Raw genomic sequence first — 25050 nt, forward strand, 5'->3', positions numbered from 1 at the left:
CCCACTAGTAAAGGCTTCCCTGGTGCCAGCAAAGCTTACTGTTCCACCAGGGAGCCTCTTATCTTCACACCCATCTTCCCCAAACTTTGCACCAGCCAGCAGCATCTGCCTGGAAATCTGGGCACAGAGCCTGCTGGAGCAATGGATCATGCAAGCAGCTGGCCAATGTGAGGTTTGGGGAAGATGGAGAGTGAAGACAAGAGGCTCAGTGGACCAGTAAGCCCCATTCACCCGGGGAAAGGACTGCCACAGCCTTTGGATTTGGCCCATGTGCCGTAGATTAGAGCAGGGCTCTCCAAACCGCAGCCCGGGGGACAGATGCAGCCCATGGCAAGCCTCTATCTGGCCCATGGCCAGCGTCTGGTCCACTCAACCAAACACAACCAGAGCTGTGCTTGGTCATGTCCAGAGTGTGTTCTGAGGACTGGACAGGTGGGGGAATGGAGGTCCATTTGAGTGTGTGCCTTATTTCTGTGGTGTGCGTGTGTGCTTGGAGAAATTCTGATGTATTTATTTAAATTTTATATTTAAAATTAATTTTTTTTCAGCCTTCAACACTATGCCAGATATCTGGTACGGCCCTCTGGCCAAAACGTTTAGACAACCCTGTTTTAGAGGAGTCTGACACAGACCAAGCAGGCCAATATATAACTAATTAATTAAAAACCTCCACAAAATATATTAGACAACATGGGAAAGGGAAGATGGACCAAAAAAAAAAGAAGTACAAGCAGGCTGAAGGTAAATGCCTCAGGGCCCAATCCTATCCAACTTTCCAGTGCCAATGCAACCCCGAGGTAAGGGAATTGCCCCCCCCACTACAAGATGCATGGCTGCATCAGTGCTGGAAATTAAATAGGATTGGGCCCTCAGTTTCGCTGGAAAGCATCAAGGAAGGTTTTCATCCAACAGATCCAATACCCATTAGCACACGAGGGAGCCAAGATGCTGCTCAATCGTTCCTAGCACCCCTTAGGGAGAAGTTTATCCAGGGCTAAACAGGAAAACCAAGCAAAATAGCATAAAAGCCCATCACCATTGTCACTAGGCAGCCCCTAGCTTAACCTACTTATGTTGCACAAAGACTCCCCAGTCCTTTCACTTGGACTTGAGCGAGTGGGTGGTTCTTTCTGGGCTACTTTAAATGGGTGAATCTCAACCTCCACTTCTTCTGAACTTGGACATTTGTCATGTTGGTTCACAAACACATATGCTCTCTTTCATTCACTAATGTGGGAGTACCCCTATATCCACAGGGCATTTCAGAGACACACACAGAGATCCTGCAAATCCGTGGATACTGGGGATGCACTTTAAAAACTTAGAGAAAGTAAAAATAAAAAAGCCAAACATTTGTTGGAAAGCAGTATGTACTCATCATCAATAGATTTTCCTACCATTGGGCAGCGGTTTTGTTGCATTTTGAGGGCCCCAGGCAGTCTTCCAAACTACCCCTTCTTGGTTGTGCAATTCTTTCCCCTTCACATAGGCAAAGCCTGCTGCAAAGTTTGTTCCAGAAGCTCCTGGGGAGTTAAAAGCTTCTGGGGAGTTAAAACAGTAGAAAAATAGCAAACGAGATGCTCAAAGGGGGGGGGGGTATTGCAAGGGATTCATCACAGAGCACATGGGAGAGACTTGGGAGTAGACATGCACAGGAGCACACTGTCAGTTCCACACATTAATTGCGCATCATGTGGAGTATTTCTTTACACAAAGCTGCAACACTCTGGCTCCACTTCTGGAGCCACTTGTGACCCATCCCCAGATGAGCAACTCAACAGCCTCTTCCTCTTTTCTAGGGTGCCTTCCTGCTGGACCAGCCATGCACAAGAGGAACCCCACCTCTGCTGCCTGTGTGTTTCTCCTCGTTCTCCTTCTCCCTTCTGTCTCTCCAAAATGCCGGAAGGGCACAGCTGATGAATGCAAGAATGCCGATTTTGTCCCAGGTGCCGACGCAGTTGAGATGGGTATTGATATAACCGTAACAGGTGGTGCAATGTATCCTTGGGTGGATTTGTATAAAATAACTCCTGCCATGGACTGCACTGTGTGTGAGAATCCCTTGCTGGAAGGGAAGCCACTTCAGAGGCTTCCCTTGATCATGAGCAACTGGGAAGCCCACACTCCCTGCCAGCAGAATGTGGAACACTCAGTGCAACAGTCGGTTATTGGTGTTGCTGAAAGTTGGACAGCACTGGAAGTGAAAAATGACTGGAGGCATGAGCTGGACCTGAAGATCGGCCCCAGAGATAAGGTCCAGTGGGCTCTTGCAGGATCACATTCCAAAGCAATTCAAAGATGCATACAGAAGAATTCAGTGGACAAGTACATGTTTCTTCTCCATCACATCACTTGCTCACACTACAAGTGAGAAGGGGGGAATGCAGGGTGCTGGTGCGGGAGGCTGGTGGGGCTGGTGTTGACTCTCCTTGCTGGGTGGAGTTGGAGAAAACCAAAAGGAAACATGAATGATTTCCTTTTGAAACCAACAGAAATTTCGAGAGTTTTGTTGATAAGTGCCTCTGTGCACATTTCCATGAACTGTGAACAGCCACAGCATCCCAGCCGAACGAGAATAGTCCAGAATAAATCAAGAACCGTGGTTGTCAAACTGGTGGGTCATGACCCACCAGTTTGTGTAACGCTTCCCCTATCCCTTTAAGGGGTGGGAGAAGGAGGCAGCAACAATCCCCAAAGCACTTGCGTCAAGCAGGCAGGGTTGCAGCAATCTAAAGGAGATGCGGGGAGCCCTGCGCAGTGCTCCCCAAGGCTTGGGACGTTTGCTAAAAGCAGGCACAAAGCACTTCCATTTTGCAGGAGTGCTATGCAGGGCTCCCCACACTTCCTGCAGCCTGCTGCAGCCCTGTCTACATAACATGAGTGCAAAGCACCCCGTCACCCCCCCCCCTTTATGGTGGTTTGATATGAATTTGGGTTCCAATTCCAAAAATGGTTCAATCAGCTTCCTCGTGAGGAAGCCATGGCTTCCGCATGAGGAAGCTCATTGAACCATTCACTAATGAGGCTATACTATATCTCCAAAACTAGACGTGATAAGGCAAAAAGGATGCCATTTTTGGAATCAGCACCCCAAATATACCCAGGAATTGGTGTAACGTTTAAGGAAGCAAAATGTGTGTTGGCCTGTGTTATGCACACCTCCCTTAAATAAAGAAGAAGGTTGAGGACATTATATCTCATCTAGATAGGCTGGTAGAGAGTGTTAGGGAGGAGATAAGATGCTCAAAGCCAGGACCCCAAAGGTAGCATTCTAACTTTTCCATGCACAGGGCCACCTAGGCAGGAGGAAATCAGGGGTCTCAATGCATGGAAGAGACAGTGGTATCAGAAGGAGAGATTTAATTTCATTAGGCACTGGGGAACGTTTTGGGACAAGACAGGCCTGTAACAAGAGGAACTGGCTTCATTTGGACTATAGTGGAACCAGGCTGCTGGTGCATAACATTAAAAAGGTGGCAGAGCAGCTTCTAAACTGAACTCTGGGCAAAACCCAACAAAAGCTAAATGGTGTCTGGTTCAGGACTCTTCATCCCTGTGTATAATTTACAGAACAACAGGGTAGTGACTTGGGTTCCTACAACAAGGGAGGAATTGGGAGTGGAAGCATGATGGGATGTGATAGCCGATCCAGCAGAATGAGAGGCTGCAGGGGAAAAAGAGCACATAAGCAGCCCATCTTGGGGACTCTGTATGCAAGTTCTTTTATGCAAGTGCCCAAAGTCTCTGGGCAAAGATGGAAGGACTGGAATGTTTGGAGGCTAGAGAAAAACATTGATCTAGTGGGTATAACAGAAACATGGTAGAATGAGGAGAATCAGTGGGATACCACAATCCCACTCCATAAACTCTATAGGAGGGACAAGGAGGGGCATGTTGGAGGAGGGGTGACCATCTATGTTAAAGAACAGGTGGAATCCAGCACACCAGAGATTGAGGTCCAACTCCACCACAGAATCGCTGTGGATTAAATTACCAGGCTCAAGGAGCAATGTGATACTGGGGGCGTGCTATCATCCTTTGGACCAAAAACCTGAAGGGGCCTTTGAAATGAGAAAACAAGTCAGGGAGGCATCAAAGAGAGTGTTGCAATCATGGTGGACTCAAATTATTCTCATATCAACTGGGTCAATTTGATCATGAAAGAGAGACCAGATTTCTTGACTTGATAAGTGACTTGCGTGAGAGCAGCTAGTCATGGAGCCCACCAGAGGACAGGTAACTCTGGGTTGAATATTGTGTGGTACAGGATCTGGTTAGTGATATAAATGTTACTAGCCATTGAGGAACTTTCTAAAAATGAGTAGTACTGTGCTAAGGCCTTCAAAGGCTTTCTGAGAGCTGCAGAGGCTGCAGGTGGCTCTCACAACACCTCCAGTCATGACTGGAGGTTCTCCTGACAGGCTTCCTGGGCAGTACAACTGAGGGGGGCAGTGGATGTTGGCAGCACCGCCCAATCATGCCACCCCAGAACAGTTGTACCCACTGATCCCATCAGGTACACCAGTGCTTGCCACACTATAACTATCCTTGTGCTCTGAACTCCCTCACTTTCCTTTGCCACATCTGTCTCTCACCTTCTGCCCCATCTTAGCTTAAGGACTGGGCTAAAAGAGTGAGGCTCACTTCAGTTCCTTTCTTAATTATTATCTCTCTTTCTCCTTCTCAATGAGACAAAGGTGGCTGCTGCTGGAGGGGAGAGCATCCAGTGCAGGTGTTCTGCCAGATTCCCAGTCCAAGCTTCACTTAGAGGCTTTATCCCCACTTTCAGCTAATTAGCACCCCACTTTAAGCTAATTAGCACCCTTTCCTTCCCCAATAATGGCCCTATTTCTGCCCTGCAGCACTGCTGGACCCCACCACCAGGGAACCTCACCCATTCAACCTGCAGAGGTCCTCCTTCCTCCCCTCTCCTGCCAGCAACTCCTCCCACCACTGCAGCAGCACCTTGGTCCTCAGCAGGTCTTGGGCATGGCAAACAGGTACCAGTATCTCTAGCAGTCTGTTCCAGCAATCTCCAAAGCCCATTCACCCATAAGTCCATCAGTAGTTCCATTAGATCCACAGTCCAGTCCTCTTCCTTCCTTCCTTCCTTCCTTCCTTCAGCTTTCCTCCTTCTAACATCCACCAAACTCTCGCTTCATCAGGTGCTACTTTTATCCCTGAGGGCTCTATTGTCTTCAAGTGGCTGCAGCTGTGCAGCACCCTCTGCTGAAATTCCAGGCCTTAACCCTTAAAGGGGCCATTGCTGACACCACATCCTATCTCCTGCCTTGTGCATTTCCATTATAGCAAGTCACCCTCTTCAGATGTCACCTCCTCCTGCCTGTGTCGCACAAGGGTGGATCCAATGTTTGCGTTGGGGGGGGGGGAATGATAACTACCAACTCCAGAGCCCAGGTCAACCAGGTGGGTAGACTTGGGCTCCTGGTTTAACTTGTAGCCTCTTGGCCAAGGTTTGCTGGGAGGGGTAAACCTGGGCTCCTGCCTGGATTTGGAGCCCAGATCTACCAGCTGGGTTGACCTGGGCTCCCACCTGGACTTCAGCTGGAATGGGAGCCCAGTCTACCCAGCCAGTAGATCTGGGCTCCAAGTCCAGGCAGGAGCCCAGATCTACCCACCCACCAAAACTTGGCCACAGAGGCCAAGCCAAAGGTGGTTTCATTTATCCATCCTGACCATAACCATTAATAATAAATCCTTCATGAGTTTTATCTAATCCAGTGGTTCCCAAACTGTGGGTTGGGACCCACTGGTGGGTCATGATTTGATCTTAGGTGGGGCACCCAAAGGATGATGGAAAGATCAGATAACTAACTGTCTCAAGCTATTCAAAAATCAGATACTGTAGCTGCTAATTACCCCGCAAAGAGCTAAGCTCCTGCAGTTTGCAAGATAGCTACTAATATCATTTCTTACTAGATCTTCTATTTAAAAAGTCTGGTAAGCCTAGTGGGATCTGATAGAGTGTTGTTTAAAAATGTGGGTCCCAGTGCTAAAAGGTTTGGGAACAGCTGATCTAATCTCCTTTTAAAGCCACCAGTCCCCATCACATCCCATGGGAGTGAATTTGCAGGTGCATTACAGGTACTTCCTTGTGTCCAACCTAGAGTTTTTTGCATGCATGCTGTGTGATCTAATCTGGGATCACTAGTCCCTCAAAGTACCATGTAGAACAGCAAATAGCTCTCTTACCTCTGTGCACATTTCATGAGTGTGGATGATGAAGTACAGCTTCCTAATATTACTGAGAGATAATTGATGTTTCTGTGGGGCCCACCAATGTGTGAAGCTTGAAGGATTCTTGGAAAATCTCATGTGATGTAAATTATGACTTATTTATGACTGAGAGACTAAGTCTATGCTTGTATACTCAGGGGCAAATCCTGTTATAATCAAGGGGACTTACTCCCAGGAAAGTGTGGAGAGAATTGCAGCCTCAGAGCCCCATCCTATACTTGTCTACTCAGAAGTGAGTCCCATTATAGTCAAGGGGGCTTACTCTCAGGAAGGTGTGGACAGGATTGCAGCCTCAGAGCCCAAGCCTGTGCTTGTCTACTCAGAAATAAATCCCATTATAGTCAAGAGGGCTTACTCCCAGGAAAGTGTGGGTGGGATTGCAGCCTCAGAGCCCAAGCCTCTGATTGTCTGCTCAGAAGTAAGCACCATTATAGCCAAGGGGGCTTACACCCAGGAAGGTGTGGAGAGGATTGTAGCCTGAATTCAGATGCAGTTTCATAGAGGAGAGGCCCAGGCAGTGGGCAGCCTCCCCTCCCCGCTCGACCCCTTGGAGCTCCCAGCGACCTCCCTCCTGAACAACCCGACTTTCCCGCCTGAAGCCAAGGGCAGCGAGTGGGCCAGGTTGCCTCCCCCACTTGGAGCTCCCAGTGCCCTTTGTCCTCCTTCCCCATCCCCCCAGACAGCCTGGCACAAACTCGCAGGGGACTCTTTCGCTGCTGCAGCCCCAACCACAACCTCCCTGCCAGGGAGTCGCACAACACACTTGGGGGGAGGGGGGGAGGGAGAAGGAATGGGGTGGAGGGGAGTTGCCTGGCCAGGAAAAGTCCCCAAGCAGGAGGCAGCCAGCAAAGTCCCACATAGGAAACGATGTGGCTGCTGGAAAACAGTTTGGGGAGCTAAGCATCCATGCCCCCCCCGGATCTGCCACTGGTGTCACAAACATGTGTCACAGCATTTTCCACCCCATTCCCACCCTCCCCACAACTTATCTGGGTTGTCAGGCCTTCCTCGCCCTGCCACTGCACGCTGGGCAGCTTTCCAGATGTCTGAGGTTTCACTCTCTGCCAGTTTGTGACAGCTGTAAAGCAGGTACTGTTACCAGAATACTAGTTTCCACAGTAGTAGAACCCAAAAGGATTGGGCTGTCTGTCTCCTGCAAGTCAAAGGGACTGCATGCTTAGTAGCTGTCTCTGGGCGCAATCCTAACCTGCGCTGGAACAGGCAAGCCAGGAGGCCTGCGCTGTCTCCAGTGCAGGATTGTGGTCAGAAGCGGCTCAGCCAGAAGTAAGGGGAAACTTCTCCCCTTACCCCTGGGTAAGGGCTGCTGAACACAATGGGTCTCCTCGGACTTGCGCCACCTCCTGAGGTGGTGCAAGTCCGAGGAGAGAGGAGCGGCTTGAATCCACTCCGTTCTCCCCGGGAATGGGGGTTGGGATCTGGCATAACTGCTGGATCCCAGCCCCGCCTCCTGCTCCCCGCCTGCCCACCCTGAGGGCCACCCATCGCCTGCCCTCCCCCCGCCCAGGAACGCCTCCCTCCCTCCTCCTCCCCACCCCCCCATGCCTACCTTTTCCACTTGTGTCGGCGCAGGCGGGCTGATGCAAGCGGCTGAGGGGAAGCCAGCGCAGAGGCTTATGTCAGCCCCGGCCTGGCTTCCCCAAGATGAGGCGCAAACGTGGTTTATGGCACGTTTGCAGCCCTCCCAGTTCGGCCCAAGGGAATTGGACTTATAGTATAAGAGTGAGTGTCACTCTCATAGTTCCAGTTCCCCCTTTATAGTATAAGAGTGAGTGGCAGTCTAGATAGTCCCAGTTTGAAACCCCTGCTTGGTTTTCAGAGCATTCCAGTACAGTTTCAGGGTACATATTTTTTTGCCTTGGTTATCCTTTCACCGCCAAGCCACACTGGTGTGCCTTTGGCCACCACACTGGATTGTTTCCCCACCTTTGTGTTTGCATGTTAAGACATGGTTAAAAAGCATGGCAAGTAACACTTGGAAGCCTCCCAATCTAGAAGAATCTGGTAGATTGCACTTGGAAATAAAATGCTGCATCAGACAGACCTCTGGGCCATCTGATTCAACAAAGCAATTTTACGGTCATCTCAGAATTGTAGCTTTTTTGACAACTCAAAAATAGTGTCATGAGCACAAGCCCATAATGGGCAGAATGGTTCCATTTCTGCTCTCTGAATTATCTTCTCATTCCTTTTCCAGGTTCCGCATCGGCAAAGACCGATTTCTGAGCAAACACTTTGAAAACCAGGTAAAGAATCTCCCCGAAAAGTATGACTCCAGCTCAAAGCCAGACTATTTCGACCTCATTAGCAGCTATGGGACTCATTTTGTAACAGAGCTGGACATGGGAGCACGTGCAAGGTTCCTGTCAGCTGTTCCAGTGTGCCTGGCAGTGCTGGAAGGCACCACTGCCTCTGATATAAGTCGTTGCCTGGCAATTGATTTGGGTCTTGCTCTCAGTTTTGATGGAGTGAAAAACAGCCCTGACTTCCTGATGTGTAAAGAAAAGAAGAAAAACTCAAATTTCTACAATGCGTTACAGTTAATGACTGAAGAGATTTGGGGTTCTTTTTTTTCTTATAATGGCACAGAATGGATAGAATATACAAAATCCATGCCTACCATGCTCTCCTACTCCCTAGAGCCACTCCATACCTTGGTGGATAAGGCTGACCCTCGGAGGGAGGGCTTGCAGCAGGCAGTGAGCCAGTATGTGAGAGAAAGAGCTCTGTGGAGAAACTGCACCAAGCCTTGCCCACCAGGATCCCAGCCTAGCGCCAGTGACTTCTGTTCTTGTGAGTGTCCCAACAATAACTTCACCACCTCCATGTGCTGCGCACCAAAGCGAGGCCTGGCCAAGCTGACGGTGACAATTGAACGTGCTGAAGACTTGTGGGGGGACCTCATCACACGTTCCGATGGCTACGTCAGTGTGTCCTTCCAAAAGAGACGGATGTGCACACACACTGTGTGGAACAACAACAACCCATCATGGAATGTCACCTTGGATTTTGGAGTTGTCCAGCTTGACAAGGATTTCAACAAGCTGGAAGTGGAAGTCTGGGATCAGGACTTTGGATGGAATGATAACCTCCTGGGACAGTGCAGCCAGGCTCTGAAATCATGGACATATGAGTCCCCAACCTGCTATTTGGATCACGGGCGAATGCATTTCAAATACCATTTGAATTGTGGTCATAACCTGGTTGGTTCTTCCTGCTGGGATTATTTACATCAGTGGCCTAACTCTGAATCTGTTCATGATTATTACCATTATTAAGGACATCTGTATCCTGCTTTCCAACAAATATTAAATCGCAAAGTGGATTAAAAGTTAAACAATAAAAAAATACATAATAATAATAATCATAACAACAGCAGGTATTTATATACTGCCTTTCTGGCCATTAGATTGCTCCTTTGGCTTTATTCAAGGCAGTTACATGGGCAGGCTTTCTCTAAACCCCCAAAGGAGTTTTTACAATGAACAAAGAAGTTCTGTCTTCCAAGAACTGACTACATTCCAGGTGGATCTTCTCAGAGTCTGGTCACATTCTGGCTGCCGTCTCTTCATACACAGACCAAGAGTTTCAGAGCTGGCTTCTTTTGGCTCTCGCCCAAAACAGCTGTGCTCAGCTTGTCAAGGGCTTGCCGCTCCTGCGGCTTCAGGTGATCTCGAACAGGCAACCTTCAGATGATATCTCTGGGCATAACAGCAGCTCTACCCTCTAAACCAGACCTCCTGCCCATAGTATATAAACTATGCATGTTTCATGTCAGGGTGAAAGTATAAAGCGGCCACTGCGAAGCAGAAGGACCCCTGATGAAGGACCCACTGAAAGGTTTCAAGCATGACTGGTGGCAGCCCTTTCCGTGGGTCCACAATCTGCTTTCTTCCCCATCAACCACTGTTTAGCTTGCCAAAACTGGCAGAACAGGGACACAGAGGTTTGAAATGAATGGGATAAGTGTTATGGTTCTGTATCTGTCCCCAGGTTCACTGGCCTCAGGCTCCTTTCCCTGTTGGGTAGCGCAAACCGAAGTAAAAGGAGGGAAGGGCTAGATAGGATGTGTTCTGTTCGTTTTATTTATTTAATTGAATAAAGATTTTTAACCCGCCTTCCCTCTACCAGAGCAGATGCCCAAGGTAGCTTACAATTTCCAGCTAAAATAAACAATTTATAAAAACAATAAATAAAATCACTAAAAATAAAAAAACCATTTGGAGGAGGACAAACTATTTACAACCAAGGTTCTGCTACAGAAGCACAGGAGGCAGACAACACATCACCCAGGCACCAGACAGAACAAAAACCTATGGAGTTCCTTCATACGAAAGACAAAGCACTGGTACAAGTTAACAAAGTATTAGAATTTATTAAAAACCCTAAGATCACACTAAGATCTCAATCTACAGGCAATGGGAATTACTGGAGGAGAAGCAAACACTCACATACAAACTGAAAAGAAAGAAGACCAGAAAAACATCTAACTCCTTGAGGTTACCTACAGCCATAAGAACAGCCCCAATGGATCAGGCCATAGGCCCATCTAGTCCAGCTTCCTGTATCTCACAGCAGCCCACCAAATGCCCCAGGGAGCACACCAGATAAAAAGAGACCTGCAAGGCTTTCTGGGAATTGTAGTTAAGAACATAAGAACAGCCCCACTGGATCAGACCATAGGCCCATCTAGTCCAGCTTCCTGTATCTCACAGTGGCCCACCAAATGCCCCAGGGAGCACACCAGATAACAAGAGACCTCATCCTGGTGCCCTCCCTTGCATCTGGCATTCTGACACAGCCCGTTTCTAAAATCAGGAGGTTGCACGTACACATTATGTCTTGTAACCCGTAATGGATTTTTCCTCCAGAAACTTATCCAATCCCCTTTTAAAGGCATCCAGGCCAGATGCCGTCACCACATCTTGCGACAAGGAGTTCCACAGACCAACCACATGCTGAGTAAAGAAATATTTTCTTTTGTCTGTTCTAACTCTCCCAACACTCAGTTTTAGTGGATGTCCCCTGGTTCTGGTGTTATGCGAGAGTGTAAAGAGCATCTCTCTATCCACTCTGTCCATCCCCTGCATAATTTTGTATGTCTCAATCATGTCCCCCCTCAGGCGCCTCCTTTCTAGGCTGAAGAGGCCCAAACGCCATAGCCTTTCCTCATAAGGAAGGTGCCCCAGCCCAGTAATCATCTTAGAGCCGAATCCCAAGCTCCGTGCTACGGCTCTGTGCCATGGTAGACTGTTGCAAACGTGCCATGCTAACCCAGCGCCTGCTGGTGCTGGGCTAGCGCGGGGCATTTGTCCAGTCTCCACGGTTCGGCGGTCTCCCAGACTGCCGAGCCACGGCAGGGTAAGCATGGGCAGTGGTGGATAGGAGGCGTTCTGAGGAGGGGGGAGGTCAGGAGTGTGTGGAGAGAGAGCAGGGAGAGGCGTGAAGTGGATCCAAGGTGCTTGTGGAGGGTTCGGTGCCCTACACGAGTGCCTTTACGTTACCACCGACCTTTTGGTCGGTGGTAGAGTGTGTAGCCCCATTGCAGGGCTGCTTACCTTACCCAGGAGAAGGGGACAAAAGTCCCCTTCTCCTGAGGTACCTCCCACAGTAGCCCAGGGCGTGCATGATCCAGTGGCAGCCGTTCTCTGTGCCGCTGAGGCAATTTCTCTGTGCAGCAATTTCTCTGTGCAGCTCAGGATTGGGCTGTAAGTCACTCTCTTTCCATTTTCCATTTCCATTTGCACCTTTTCCATTTCCACTATGTTCTTTCTGAGATGTGGTGACCAGAACTATATGCAATACTCCAGCTGTGACCTTACCATCAATTTGTACAATAGCATCATAATATTTGCCGCTTTGTTCTCAATACTTTTTCTAATGATCCCAAGCATAGAATTGGCCTTCTTCACATTGGGTCGACACTTTCATCGACCTGTCCACCACCACCCCAAGATCTCTCTCCTGATCTGTCACAGACAGCTCAGAACCCATCAGCCTATACGTGAAGTTTTGATTCTGGGTACCCTTGCTACCCAGAGATTCCACTTTGGTAGGTAGGTCCAGTGAATGGTCAGCCAAGTGCAAATCTCATCAATCTCCCTGGATAGGAGACCATTGGGAACTCTACATAAAAAGTATCATTTAAACACATGTACACACATTTTATCATCATACTACCCATGTGTATCACATCACCTGCCTTTGAAACAGGGTCCAGGCTCCAGCCCCCACCTGGAAAAAAAAAGGATCCTCCCAGCTGACAAAGGGGAAATAAAGAAATGAGCCAGTAAAGGTGGAAAGAGATAAAGCAGCCTTTTTGGAACCTAATTTGAAGTTGATTTGAAAAGATATTTGGGGGAGGGAGAGAAAAACAGAGGAAACAATCCCCTTCAAGGGAAAAAAAAAAAAAAAGACTAAAGGGGAGGGCTGATAGAAGTTTATAAAATACTTCCCCCTTCCCTGATCTTTGGACAAAAGTTCAAACTGAATTTAAAAATCAGAAAGTAAATTTCCAGGTCAAAAAAAATGTTTTAGTTTTGGATGGAATTTGCTTTCATTTTTGTTTTCAGCTGCTCCTCATATTATCCCCCCCCGAGAGAGAGAGAGAGAGAGAGAGAGAGAGAGAGAGAGAGAGAGCTCCTTCCTAGTATTTCAGCTCATTTCAGCGATTGAGATACTCCTGATATACATGGATCAGGATTCACACTTTGCCATACTGGGTACGACATAACAGAAACATAAGAGCTCCAGAACGATGGACCCCAATGAAAACACTAGACAAATCTCATGCGGTACAAAAGTGCTTAAGGAAAACACTGCTATGTGAGTTTCCCAGAGAGGAAACTTTGAACTAAACCCATACTTTGATGAAGACACAAACACTTCTGCTCATCAAAATTGGATGGATGGCTGGATTTTAAAACCTTTACGCCCCAGCTTTGCAACTCAGCAGCAAACTCAGGGCAGATCATTTCCCTGCAACACACACTCTACTCCTAGCTGAATGAAGTGATTGTTCAAGCAACAGAAGACATCCATGAGACCTGTGCTTTGAAAGATGCAGGCTGTGTGGCAGAGCATCTCTCTGCCAGGGTACAAACATGGATGGTCTGGAAATGTGTCCTCATGTCACAGTTCTCTGTTAATATTGCTGGTCGTGCACCTATGCTTCTATGCTTGCAGCTTTCTTGTCTTTTTCATCTGCGCCTTTGTAAGCTTTCTAAGGCGCAATCCAAAGCATCCTTTCAGCTGGTGCAAGTCACTTGTGCCGGCCAAACAGTGTCACAAAAGTGCTGTAAAGCACTCTAGCAGGAGATGGGCAGGCGTGTGGACATGTGCCAGCCTTCCCGCACCGATGCGGGCTCCAGGTACGGGTGAATTTAGCGCTGTCCACCAGCACCACAGGATCTCTCTCCTGAGCTGTCACAGACAGCTCAGAATCCATTAGCCTATATATGAAGTTTGGATTTTTTGCCCCAATGTGCATTACTTTACACTTAACAACATTGAAATGCATCTGCCATTTTTTCTGTCCGTTCTCCCAGTTTGGGGAGATCCTTCTGGAGCTCTTCACTATCCCTTCTGGATTTCAACACTTGGAAAAGTCTGGTGTCATCTGCCAACTTGACCACCTCACTGCTTATCTGTGTCTCCAGGTCATTTATGAACAAGTGGAAAAGCACTGGTCCCAGGACAGATCCTTGGGGCAGTCCGCTTTCCTCCTCTCTCTATTGTGAAAACTGCCCACTGACACCCACTCTCTGTTTCCAGGACCTCAACCAATTCTTAATCCATATTAGGTCCTGCCCTCTAGTTCCCTGACTATGAAGTTTTCTCAGCAGCCTTTAGTCAGAGACCATGTCAAATGCCTTCTGAAAGTTCAAATATATAATATCCATGGTTCTCCCACATGCACATGCCTGTTGACCTTTTCAAAGAATTCTAAAAGCTTTGTTGTCGCTACACTGTCATGGGCCATCACAAAACTGCCCAAAAACACTGAACTACAACTTGTGAGCAAGAAGTACCCGCTTGTTCTCTGCGCACTCCAACTCCTCCACCTTCACTCTGATCTGCTGTAATTTGCATATAAACACCTGTACAGAGTGTCTCTTTCCAAATGTCATTGGTCTCTGCCTTCTGCCTTCTCCTCTGTGAACCTTTCACTTCTTGGACCAGCTGCCACGTCCTACTGTATGTTCACTTTGAAACTGACCCTGAAAAAGATCCACCCTCAATCCTTAGGGATGATTTTACCCAAAACGAATGCTGCCCAGTTCCTATCGACTTCTCCCCAGAGTTTGGTTTTAATGCTTGAAACCGCTCTGTAATTTTTTATTTTTTATTTTTTACATTAAGCACCCACAGGCTGGTCCCATTTCAGCTCAAGTGAATCCTGGGTGCCTTGCAGAGATTTGGTTGGTCTCGAAACATTCCTCAGGCTTGAACATCCAAATCCCTCATCCTGGCTCTGTTGTCTCCCCCTAGCATTGAGACTCCTCAGCTCCACCACTCTAGCTGGCCCTTTGCATGGAAGAAGAAGCACTTCTTACTGCCCAATTCTATGCTTGGGGAGCGCTGTCAGAACTTGTGCAAGAACAGCAGCACTGACAAATGCCAGTGGCCACCTCGCACTGCCCAGTCACCACCACAAATGGCGCTTGAAACAAGCTGAGCTGTAGTGGATTTCCTAGATACCCTAGAAGCAGCAAGTTGGCATGGGGAGGATGGGCAATGGGCAGGGATGGGAAGGCCTGGGAAAGGGAGGGTGATACTGGCATGTTCCAGGATCCTATCCCACTCTTTTCAAACATTCCAACTCCCTTGGGGCCCAATCATACCCAACACTCCAGCACCAATGCAGGATTCCATTGCCGCTGAGGTGAGGGAACAAACGTTCCCTTACCATGAGGAGGTCTCCATAAATGACCCTCCCACTGGAGCAGGCAGGGCACGCCCCACTGGCACGACTGCATCAACACTGGAAACTTGGAGCGAATTTGGCCCCAAGGCTTTAGAGTTAGTGTGAGGCCAGGGAGACCCAGAATTTCGATCCTGCAAAACTTGCATACATAACACCCCTCCCCACCAAAGTACAGTTCAAGGTTAACAAACATAGTGGCGGGGTGTACCCACATTCGCAAGGTGTGGCGAGGCTTTGGTATCGGGACCTCTGGTTCCTTAGTCCATTCTGGGGTTGGCACAGCTATGGCAGAGGGACTCCCCATAGGTGCACTGACATCATGTGCCTCAGATAAGTCTAGGGAGGTCTCCGGTTCCCATGGTAACACATTAGGAGTGATGGCCTCTCCGGTCTGTGGCAAGACCTGATGCTGGTTACCAGGGACTGGAATCGGCATGGTGTGTGCTGAGTCAGACAGGTGGTGGCGCATCTGGTCCACATGACGGCAGAGAGTCCGGCCATCCTGGATGGCAACCTTGTCTGAGACGGAACTGGTGACTCTAATGATGGTTGCTGGGATCCATGCTGGGCCATTTGCATAGTTCCGGACATAGACTGGGTCACTCAGGCTGAACCCACGAATGGCCTCTTGTATCTTGGAAGTCGGTGGTCTTTCCGAAGTTCTGTCTGGTGCAGGATGAATGCCGTCAGCATCAAAGTCTAATTTGCTCATACTCTGGACCCCAGTTACCTGGATACCAAGAGGAACAAACCACGCAAGGCTGAGGATACTGGTGCAATGGCCCTTGACGACCACCAGATCCAGGAGCCCATCAAAGTGTTTATAATGAACCTGAAACTTACCCGCACCCTGAATGGGGATCCAGTTGCCCTGAAAATCTGTAAGCAAAAGTCCAATCGGCTCGAGGCTGGGGCCCTTTCTAGGGCAAAGGTGCTGAAAAGTCTCTGTAGAAATTATAGAGAGCGCTGATCCGGAGTCCACTTCCATTATGTAAGGTGACCCTTGAATTTCTACTGTCACATGTATCTTTTCCTTGGTTGGAACACGGATGCTCTGGATGGGGTGTACTGAAGTAGTGTAGAGCTCTTCCTGGCTGACAGACCCCTGAAGAACTTTCTGGCTCCAAGCCCAAGAAGGCTTACTGCAACAAATGCAGGCAATATGGCCCCTCTTTCCGCAGGCCCAAGAAGTCACATCGTGGAACCGGCAACTCCAATGTCAATACAGTTCCCTGCAGCTGGCACAAGGGCCCTGGCTGGAGACATCAGAGGCTTGCCAGGCCCTGGATCTAGGTGCTTGTGGTTCCTGGCGATCATTGCATCTCAACACACCTCGATTAATTCATAGCACCTCTCCTTCCTCCAAACGGTCTGAGGCTGTGTCCTTATGGTGGGCTGCCTCGGCTTTTCGAGTTGTGGCTGGGCTGTGAGAGGCACGAATCTCCCTTGCTGCTTCTTCTGCTTTTTCAAACGCCAGCACCTCCTTGACAGCCTCTTGAAAGCTCAGCTCTTCCTTTGCGAAGAGCTTCCTCTGAATCTTTTCATCCCGGAGGCCGCATATGAACTGGTCGAGAAGCATTTCTTCCAGGTCTCGGAATTCACATCTTCATGCAATATGACGAAGCACAGACATGTAAGCTGGAACAGACTCACTGGCAGCCTGATCTTGCTTGTAGAAAGCATGGCGGCATGCAATATGGGACAGCTGGGGCAAGAAGTGATTCTTCAGGAGTGCCACGATGTCCTTATACTGGGTAGCCCTTAATTCTGCTGGTGCCACAAGATTCTGGGCGATTTCAAAAGTGGCAGAGTCACAGATGCTGAGCAAGGTGGCCCGCTTTAGGGCGGCATCTTTGACTGCGTTGGCTTCAAGGAAGAACTCAAAGACGTTCTGCATAAGTGTCCCATAGCTCCGGGGATGCTGTATTGAATTCCTCGATGTGACCTCGGGTGGTCATCGTGGCAGCTCAGCAGGCTTAAGGAAGCAGGTCCTTCTTTCTTCGTCTGGGGTGAAAATTCCCCAGTGATGAATCAGCTCTAAGCCAATCAGCTCTTGGTTCTAGCATTGTTAAGCATGGAGGAATCGAATCCCACCCTCATCGCCAGTGTTATAAAGTAGGCTCATGCGAATAAAGGAAGGCATAGAGATAACAGCTCAATACATTTATTCCATCTTCAGAACAGGACCTGGCAATGAATCTGACACAAGGCAAACACCCCTGGCTTTTAGCTCCAAACACCTTTAGCTCCACCCAGACTCCCCATGATTGGTGCACTTGAAACATTAACTAGAGGGCCAATCAGATGGTAGGATTTTGATCCATCACCTGATTGGCCAGCCAGCAGTCTGGGTGAATCAGTTATGCAGGATTTCGATCCTGCATAACTTACATACATAACAAAATCCATTTCAGGGTACAAGCATGATGTGTATGTGCAACCTCCTGATTTTAGAAATGGGCTATGTCAGAATGCCAAATGCAAGGGAGGGCACCAGGATGCAGGCTTCTTGTTGTCTTGTGGGCTCCCTAGGGCATTTGGTGGGCAGCTGTGAGATACAGGAAGCTGGACTAGATGGACCTATGGCCTGATCCAGTGGGGCTGTTCTTATGTTCTTATATTCAGAGTATGAGAAAAGGAAGATAATCATTTTAGCAGTGGCGTAGGTAGCGGGGGGCAGGGGGCGGTCCGCCCCTGGTACCACCCAGGGGGGTGTAACACCACAAATGCCCCAACATCGTTAACACCGCGAAGGTTAGGAGTAAACCCATCATGCTATATACTGTTGGATGTGGAATTTCCAGCAGAATGCACTGCAAAAAACCAGATTGAAATATCCCCTTTCCATCAAACACTATGGCCAAAAAAATGCATGGAACCCTATGGAAAAGGAAACTGAGCCATATTGTGCGTTTACTCATGAGTAGGCAAAATTGCCATAGTTTGTCGGAAAGGGTAGGCCAAGAGGAATTCAATGACACTGGAATTGTTCCTATCCAATGAAAGCAGCCCCCCAAAAACACCCAAGAAGTAAGTCCCTCCCTCCAAGCAGATGAATATATTGAGCCCTAATGAAAGTGAAAGTAAGCCACATGGTTTACTCATGAATAAGCAAATGTGCCTCGGCTCTTGGTCAAGTCAGGCAAAGGGGAATGCAAGGCTAGCTTCATGGTCCCCATCTAATGAAAGTGGAGCTCAACAAATGCTCCAGAAGGCAGCCCCCCCCCCCAAAGAATAAACCAGAGGCTTGAGCTGGTAAGGTGGGCACTGGGGCGGGCTGAAAATCTCACTGATTTATTTGTGGGGAGGTGTTATTGCAGGCAGCAACCGCTCCCCCAAAAGAATAAAATAGAGACTTGAGTTGGTAAGGTGGGCACTGGGGAGGGCTGAAAATCTCACTGATTTATTTGTGTGTGTGTGTGGGGGGGGTGTTATTGCAGGCAGCAATCCCCCCCAAGGACGAATGTATTGAGCCCTAAGGAAAGCGAAAATAAGCCACACTGTCATGTTTACTCGTGACTAAGCAACTATGTCTTGGCTGCTGGTCAAGTCAGGCAAAGGGGAATGCAAGGCTAGCTGCATGGTCCCAATCTGATGAAAGCGGAGCTCAACAACTGCTCCAGAAGGCAGCACCCCCCAAGAATAAAACACACTTGAGCTGGAAAAGTGGGCACTGGGGAGGGCTGAAAATCTCACTGATTTTTTTTGTGTGTGTGTATGGGGGTGTTCTTGCAGGCAGGCTACAGAGAAAATTCACTTGGTGAAACAGGGCTGGCTTCCCCTTATTTAATTATCTGTTTTTCTTTAATTTAATTATTTATAATTATTTTATTTTGCTTGATGATGTCACTTTCAGTCATGACATCACTTCCGGGGTCCCGGACAGACTGTCATTCTAAAAAGTGGGTCCCAGAGTTTAAAGTTTGAGAACCTCTGCCTTAGCTCAAAACAGGCCAATGAGACATCCGGGGGGGGGGGGTGACACCCTAGTGACCAAAATTCTGGAAATCGTGGCTTTTAGGAATAATACCATCATGTTATATACCATTTGAGGCAGAATTTCATCCATTACTTGTGGGGAAATATTCACTGCATTTATTTTTCTGGCCATTATAATTATTCATTCCAAGTCATGACTGTTACTATTTCTGTCTCACCTACCTCACAGGGTTGTTGTGAGGACAAAATAAGGGGAGGAACCATGTACACCCCCCTGAGCTGCTTGGAGGAAGGGTGGTATAAAAATCAATCAATCAATCAATCAATTAATTATGCCTTATGGGGTGACAAAAATTTATGGGCCCCTGGTGTCAAATGACCTAGCTACGTCTCTGCATTTTAGGATACAGAACAAGCTTTAGCAAATGTGATTAAGTTTATGGTACTTTAAGTGAGGTTTCAGGTAGAAGAGGAGAGGATTTAAGAGAGAGATTAGAGACTGTAGGAAAGGGAGGGAGGAGAAATTATCAGTCCTTACAGTCCAATCCTGTGGAGAATGACCAGCACCAGAACTAGTGTTCCAGCAGCAGAATGCACTTTACAGTGTTCTGGAAATGTGCATAGCTGCCTGCTTCTCAACCACCACCGTAGACCCCACTCAGGACCTCGCATGCAGCAGCAGCATGAAAATGACCCACCAAGATTGTATGTCATGTGAAGAGAGTAACCAAAATGAGTACAGGACTGAGGCACCTCCTTATGAGGAAAGACTACAGGATTTAGGACTCTCTGGTCTCAGAAAAAGGTGTCTGAGGGGGGACATGACTGAGATGTACAAAATTATGCCAGGGGTGGATAGAGGGATGTTCTTTCCCTTTCACACAACAACAGAACCAGGGGACAGTCACTAAAATTGAGTATAGAGAGAGTTAGGACAGACAAAAGGAAATATTTATTTACCCAGCATATAATTAGTCTGTAGAACTCCTTGCCACAGGATGTGGTGATGGCATCCAGCCTAGTTGCCTTTAAAACCGGAGTGGACAGATTTCTGGAAGAAAACTCCAATGCAGGTTACAAGCCACGGTGGGTGTGTACAGTCTGAGATTAGCTGGTCACTCATTATGAGGGCCTGGTAGGAATTTTTTTCTGACATCTGAATTGGCCGTGGATGGCAGTTTTTTTCACCTACCCCAGACTGGCAAGGGAGGGAAGGTGTGTTCAGTAGGTTTCATGTGTTAAAATTGGTCACTTGTGTTAAATAAAGTGGCCCAAGTTAAACCCAAGTGCAATCTGGTGTCTTTATCGGGGGGTGCAAGGGTTAATAGAATGCCAGATGCAGGGGAGTGGCAGCAAGATGCAAGTATCTTGTGGTCTTGTGTGTTCTCTGAGCATATGGTGGGCTGCTGTGAGATACAGGAAGCTGGACTTGATGGGCCCTGGGCCTGGTCCAGCAGGGCTTTTCTTATGTTCTTATTACACTTTGATGCACTGTAGAAAAAAGGGCAGGGCGGACAACAGAGGTGCCTGGAGTGGCATAGCTAAGGGGGTGGAGAGGGTAGCAGTTGAACCGGGCATCATGCTTTAGGGGGGCAACAAGCTGAACTTGACACTAGTGACCAAAATTGTGAAAATCTTGGTACATATGAATAATACTATCATGTAATATGTCATTGGAAAGGTAATTTAATCCAGAATGCAATGAAACAAACTTCATTGGAATATCTGTATTCTATCAAACATTATGGCCAATTAACCAGAAAATGAAAACACAACTGTCTTATGGAACAAAAAGTGGAACAAAAAGTGGGCAGGAGGTCTGGTCTAGAGGGGAGAGCCTCCATTTGCCTGAAGATTAACATCCACAAGGTCGCCAGTTCGAGGCCACCGGCACTGTGCGACCTTGAAGCAGCTGGCAAGCTGCAGCTGAGCTGTTCCATCTGCTCGGAGCATGGGAGGATGGAAGCCAGAATGTTAAACCAGATCGGAGTGTAACACCTTGAATGTAGTGGTTCTTGAAAGAAAGAACCTTCTTTCAATTTGTAAAAATCCCTGCGTGGATTTAATAAGCCTGCCTATGTAAACCGCCTTGAATAAAGTCTTGAATAAAGACCAAGAAAGGCGGTGTATAAATACTGTATATTATATTATATTATTATATATTTTCTCAATTCAGAACTCACCTATGAGACTGATTGTTCTTGGAGCCAATGACATGTAATTATGTTATTGACATGTTGCAATGACATGTTATCATGATACAGCATGAAACCAATAAGGTGTTAATATAAGTCAGCTCTCATTTCCATGTATCATAATACAGTTACCCCGCTAACTGTGTAAAAAGGCACTTTTTCAAGTGGTGCCCCTCTTATATTTAGCAGGGGGAGAATAACTGTCCCTCTTCACCCCAGCACAGTGTCTTGAACCAATCAGAGGCACACTTTTTATTTATTTACTTAATTAAATCTGATTTTGTCTGGGAGGGGCTACAAATCTTCTTTGACCCCAGGTAACAGATAGATGCCTTAGCTATGCCACTGAGGCAGCAGAGCAAGTGGGTGGTGTGCCGCTTGGAAGAGGAAATGGGTTCCTCCCAGTTTTCACTTTTTAAAAGCCCTGGTGTGACATCACTTCCAGTTGTGACATCACTTCTGGGGCAACATTTTGAGCGTGGCTACACGATCATTAGCTATGCCACTGGGTGCCTGTGTAAAAAAGTTCCCCAGCAGGAGATGAGGAGCTCAGGAAAGGGTAGGCATCTGCCCTGTGAGGGTGGTAGCTTGTGATCCTTGGGAAGAGAAGGCAGGAGGAGGAAGCTGGTTAGTTTAACCCCCTCCCCTGGCCATGTCTGAGGCTGCTTGGGCTCCTCCTCGCATTCCTGAGCATGGCCCTCAGTCTTCATCCTGAACGCCCCTCCCTTGCTGTTGACAGCATCCTTGACATTCCAGCATGGAGTCTTGCATGAAATCTTGCATGCTAAGGCATTGCAAAGAGAATTGATGCTGGATAGTTCTCCTGCCTGCCTGCCCGCCCCAGGTCTGACTGGCATGAAATTCATCCCCAAAAGCAGTTGGCAGTGATGCCATTGAAGGGTGCCTTTCTGCTGCCACTCATCCTGGTGAGTGTGGGGTTCCTGTGGAGGTGGCCCCCCCCCAAAATGGTCTGCATTGGACCCCACAGCTCCTAAGGCCAACCCTGAGAGATATGCCTTAGAGCTGTGCCTGAGAGATTGAACAATCAAGGTCCATCAAGGCTCAGAAGAAAGTTCCTTGAGGAGCTCACTCCACAAAAGATCCCACTGGATCTTCTGGGAGAAAAAGATATGAGAAGCTGGGTCACCAGACCCTGGTGCCTTTTGTCCCTCTGCCCTACTGGTGCTGTGTGAAACACCCCCATTCCACCTGCTACCCAAGAACAATCCACCAAACCAGCAATTATGCCTGGGAACTCCCGAGTTCCCTTTGCCTTTCCAAGCTTTTCCCCCAATGCAACTGCAGCCCCTGTGCCAGCACCTCTTTTGTGTGCTGCCTGTTGTGCAGGCACAACACATCTGTTGTGTGTGTGCAACACAATTCTTCCCCTGAAAAAGCACCATCAGATGTCTTCCCGGAGCCCCTGGGGCTGCTTTAAAGTCCCTCTGGTCTCTTGTTCCCTTCTTTCAGCCAGAAGATTATTGCTTGATCTTGGGATCTTCACCCAGTGATTCCTGCAGGGCATCAATCAGCAACAAAAAGATCTTGGTCCTAACTGTAGCCTCACTGTCAGCCCACAAAATTCCCCACTCCCTTCCTTATCTCATCTGCAGTCAAATGGATAATCCACTCGGTGCCGCTTGTCTCTCCCTTTGTGTGAGTGTGGTGCGTATGGTATTTTTACTATTGAATGGCTTTGATTTAAATTCCTCTTCAATTATTTTGTAAAGTTACCCCCACAATGAAAGATTTTTGTATTTACCTTTTCCTTTGTCTCCTGCATCCTTCCCCATCAAATCACTTTGCTCTTGGCCACTGCATCAGATTCCAGCATATGAGATAGATTTCTTCCATGTGTGCCTGCAAATACCCATTCAGAATAAAACATGTACAGAGAACAATTCAATCCGGTAGGCACACCAGTGCAGTGGCCACCACACTGGCACAGGCCATTATAAAATTGCCAAAAGACACTGAATGACAACTTGCGAGCAAGAAGTGCCGGCTTCACTGCTGGCACTTGCCACCAGTGATGAATCTGAACCCCTAACCACCAGCGATGGACGAGCCCCTAACCACCTGTGGAGGGGGTTTTGTGCAGAGGCTGTCTGTATCCTCTATAATCCAACCCCCCTTCTGGATGAGCTGGCATAGCACTGGACTGGTCAGACTTCCACTAGCTATACAGCAGGAGGAGATCCAAGTAGCTCCATAGCACAAATATCCCCCCTCCCTTAACCGAATTAGACACCCTGGTGCATATCTTTTTCCAATGCCCAAAATATACAGCAGGGAGAGATCGATTCTTAAAGAAATTGATACATAAGTGTTCTATGTTTTCAGACTCTTTAAGACTGAAATTACTGTTAAGTAGTCTTTGCAAAGACTGTATTGTGGATATAGCCAAATTTTGTTTCTTTGTGTTTTTAAACTCTGGTTTTAAGATTCTAGATAAATAGGTGTATGGCTTATGTGCTGATCAACCTAATAAACTTGAACTTGAACTCTAAATACCCCCTCACCCTTAGGAGACCTCCAGCTGTCTCCTAAACTATACTGGATACAATGCAGACCATGTGGCCTGGCTGCACCAGTGCAGGTTAGGATTGGACTGTCAGTAATATTGGTCCCCCTACATGGATCAGTTCATTTTACTTAGTACCCTCTTTGATACATCGAGCTATATCACCCCGAAATCTGCTCCTCCCTGTCTTTTGTATAGAATAACCATGCCCACAGGTTCCTGCCGTTCCTCCAGCTTTCCATGATACCAATTACATCTCTGTTCTCAGCCCACTCCAACTCCTCCACCTTCACTCTGATCTGCTGTAATTTACATATAAACACCTGTACAGGGTGTCTCTTTCCAAAGGGCACTCTTCTCCTCTGTCACCTTTGGATTTCTTTGACCAGCTGCCACCACCTAGTCTATGCCCACTATGAAATTAACTCTCAAAAAGATACACCCACATCCTTTAGGGATGATTTGTCCTAACCAGATGCTGACATTGATGCTGACATATGGCATGTCACTCCCTCTCCCCAGCACTTTCTACCAATACAACATGTAAGATCTGCAGCCTTCCCAGCTGAAAGTCCAGTCACAGTGTGTCCAATGTACCCACCACAAGCCAACCTCTCTCTGTTCCTAGTGATCAAAGGATGTGGCTGGGTGGGTGGGGGATTTCCAAGGGATCCTTCTTTTTGAAAATTACACACTCCTTTCTCAAAATCCTGATTCTCCATGATAGCATGGGAAACTACGTATCAGTCTGGAAATAGGATGCCTCTATCACACCCCTGAGGGTCTCATCCATGGAGCTCTCTTCTTTTCGGCCCTCCTGGTTTCTCTTTGCCTTGAAAGGAATGAACTGACTCCCAAAGAGCCAAGAGGTCATTATATCAAGGAAAAATGTACAACATATATCTAAAAAGCAGACATTCTTACATGTGATACTATATGCAATGCTTTCCACTTCCATATCTAGATGATTGATTGATTGATTGATTGATTGATTGATTGATTGATTGATTGATTGATTGATTGGATCCACTGAGGGTTTTTAAGGTCACAATCCTATCCAAGGCCAGCTTGCTCAACTCTCAAATGCTGACACAGCCACGGGCTACTTGGGCATCAGGAGAGCAACCTGGTTGAGAGAAGTGATTCATGTTTTATTGGTGAGATGACCCACAAAGCAAGATATTTTTCTG

General features: G+C 47.7%; 1 protein-coding gene across 1 annotated transcript; it reads left to right on the top strand.

Annotated features, from left to right (window-relative positions):
* Positions 1–1822: 1822 nt before the first annotated feature.
* Positions 1823–10006, top strand: LOC136654054 (perforin-1-like). Its single transcript, XM_066630916.1, has 3 exons — positions 1823–2367; positions 8474–9436; positions 9901–10006. Exons 1-3 carry the CDS (start codon positions 1823–1825, stop codon positions 10004–10006), a joined length of 1614 nt encoding a protein of 537 aa, XP_066487013.1.
* Positions 10007–25050: the final 15044 nt, after the last annotated feature.

The sequence above is a fragment of the Tiliqua scincoides genome, chromosome 5 (assembly GCF_035046505.1).
Source record: "Tiliqua scincoides isolate rTilSci1 chromosome 5, rTilSci1.hap2, whole genome shotgun sequence".
NCBI classification, from domain to species: Eukaryota; Metazoa; Chordata; class Lepidosauria; order Squamata; family Scincidae; genus Tiliqua; species Tiliqua scincoides.

Bases quoted from the DNA above. Each gene is read 5' to 3' on its own strand.
- LOC136654054 (XM_066630916.1), top strand. From the start codon at position 1,823: ATGCACAAGAGGAACCCCACCTCTGCTGCCTGTGTGTTTCTCCTCGTT. The intron at 2,368-8,473 runs GTGAGAAGGGGG...TTCCTTTTCCAG, and splicing joins ATCACTTGCTCACACTACAA to GTTCCGCATCGGCAAAGACC. The intron at 9,437-9,900 runs GCGAATGCATTT...CGCCCAAAACAG, and splicing joins ACCTGCTATTTGGATCACGG to CTGTGCTCAGCTTGTCAAGG.